A 2385-nucleotide genomic window follows, 5' to 3' on the forward strand; every position below is an offset into this window, starting at 1 on the left:
GGGGCTGCAGCGCTCGCTGCTCCGCCGAGGGACGGCGACTCCTGGAGCAGCTCGTGGGGAGCCCCACGCGAGCCCTCCTGGAGAGCAGGGCGGGCAGGTGGGCTCGGATGCCTCAGCAGTGAACGTGCCGGGCTGGGGAGGAGGTGACGCAGGTGCCTGCCTTGCTGATGGGCAGCCAAGGGGTTTTTAGCCTGTGGGCTGTCAGTGGGAGACGTTGCTGAGTCTCTCTTTCTGGCTGTTCCTCCTAGAGGCACCCAGCAGGACGTGTGAGGTGATACAGCCTGGCTTTCACCGTAGCCTGGCTCCCTGGCATATGATGATGAGTTTGACCCCCTCCAGGGGATGCCTCCTGGACCTGCCCTGGGAAGACATCTTGGTTCCACATATTCTCTGTCATCTGCCACTGCAGCAGCTCCTGAGTCTGCAGAGGGTCAGCAAGTCATTCCAGTCTCTCATCCAGCTGTACCTGGCCAACATGCGCTGCTTTGACTCAAGCCAGGTATTGGATGGTTCTGAGGCTGGGGGAGACAGGTTACCTATAGCTTTGGAGCTAACATGGGAACTTCTGACTGTGTAGGGAGAAGACTGCCCTGGCAAGGGGACTGGTTTCTGCTCAGGTTAATAGCTCTGGTGTCAGACTGGACAGATGGGCTAAGAGAGGAGAGGCAGTGATTCAGGGCCCAGCAATGCCTGTGACTGTAGCAACAGGCCTTGGGAGGAGTGAGCCTTGAAGCTCCACCCAGACCATTATGGGGCACTGGCTGGTAGAAACGAAAGCCAGCTCCTGAGTGGCACAGCCTGTCTGTCCTTACAGAGTTTGTACAATAGGGTAGGTCTGATAGGAGATAACTCTGTACTTGGTCTTCAGAGAAAGCTTGTGCCCACCCTGGGATACACTGCCTGGGACATGGGGAAAACTGAGTGGTCTAACAGAGTTTTTGGAGAGCAGGGGTGTGGAGCTCATCACAAGTATATAGATACAGGGGTGATGATGGGGGATGGAGAAACCAGGGCATCTTTTAGCTTGTGGCACTAGCCTTGGCATGAGGGGAGGAGAACCTGACACAGTGGGGTTTGCCCTGGGATGAGGAGAGAGGGTGGTTTTGGTCACCTTTGTCACAGTGGAGGAGAGGAGGGGAGAGTGTCTGGTAAGGATCAGGCTGATCTGAAAGCCTGGGGGATTCTTCATTCTTCTTGGGTTCCTCATGCAGATCGGACCTGCCATCCCTCGAGCTGCTTTTGTTAACCTGCTGAAGGACAATGAAGTACTGCAGCAGCTGGCACTCCAGAACTGCTCTGACTGGCTGACCGACAGGGAGCTGCTCCCGGTCATCGGGCAGAATCACCACCTGCACCAGATCCAGCTGAAGGGCTGTGCCCAGCTCAGCCGCCACGCGCTGGTGGCCATCTCGCTGAGCTGCCCCAACCTGCGCCGGCTCTCCCTGGCCCACTGCGAGTGGGTGGACAGCCTGTCCCTGCGCAGCCTGGCTGACCACTGCAAGGCTCTGGAGGCCCTGGACCTGACAGCCTGTCGCCAGCTGAAGGACGAGGCCATCTGCTACCTGGTGCAGAAGTGCAGCAGGCTCAAGTCTCTGTCACTGGCTGTCAACGCTAACGTGGGTGACGCGGCGGTGGAGGAGATTGCCAAGTGCTGCCCTGAGCTGGAGCACCTGGACCTCACGGGATGTCTGCGAGTCAAGAATGACTCCATCAGGTACTGAACAACGTGGGGAGTTGTGTTGGGGAGAGGAATAGAACGAGACAGAAAAGTGGGGTTTTTTTCATGCTGAAAGCAATGAGAGCTCATTCTTTAGGAAAAGCCACTAGCAGGCCCTTCAGGAAAGGCACCGTGTGCTACTAACAGCAAATTTTGCACTATGCCATGGAGGGTAGGTCGGGGATCTGACCATATCCCTCGAGTTTCTCTCAGACCCTAGAGTGCTGCTCCCAAAGGATGGAACATGTTTGGCTGCACTGGGCTGCTGGGAGTAGAGAAGAGGGTGAGTGGTGCACTCAGGGGTCCTGGCTTGCAACCTGCATATGCTCTTTCTTGACAGGGTCCTGGCTGAGTACTGTCCCAAGCTGCGCTCACTGAAGGTGAAGCATTGTCACAACGTGACTGAGTCCAGCCTGAGCATCCTCCGAAGCCGTGGGGTGGAGCTGGATGTGGAACCTCCACTGCAGAGGGCTCTTGTTCTCCTGCAGGACGTGGTTGGCTTCGCCCCTTTCATTAACCTCCAGATCTAGAACTGGTGCTGCTGGGGAGGGGGGGACTGATGCAACGCTGAGATCCCGGGCGGGTGCCGGAACCGGCTGCTGTGGAGAGGTGCAGAGGGAGAGGCCTATCCCCTTGCTGAGACTGGCCTGAGTGGGGCTCACTCTTTC

At 57.4% G+C, this 2385-nt stretch overlaps 1 protein-coding gene across 1 annotated transcript; it reads left to right on the plus strand.

Moving 5' to 3' along the window:
* The first annotated feature begins 248 nt into the window (after nucleotides 1-248).
* On the plus strand, nucleotides 249-2325 carry FBXL15 (F-box and leucine-rich repeat protein 15). Its single transcript, XM_010000794.1, has 3 exons — nucleotides 249-499; nucleotides 1212-1714; nucleotides 2058-2325. Exons 1-3 carry the CDS (start codon nucleotides 314-316, stop codon nucleotides 2245-2247), a joined length of 879 nt encoding a protein of 292 aa, XP_009999096.1. The 5' UTR covers nucleotides 249-313; the 3' UTR covers nucleotides 2248-2325.
* The last annotated feature ends 60 nt before the right edge of the window (nucleotides 2326-2385 follow it).

Source organism: Chaetura pelagica, unplaced genomic scaffold (assembly GCF_000747805.2).
Source record: "Chaetura pelagica isolate M959 unplaced genomic scaffold, ChaPel_1.0 scaffold166, whole genome shotgun sequence".
Classification (NCBI taxonomy): domain Eukaryota; kingdom Metazoa; phylum Chordata; class Aves; order Apodiformes; family Apodidae; genus Chaetura; species Chaetura pelagica.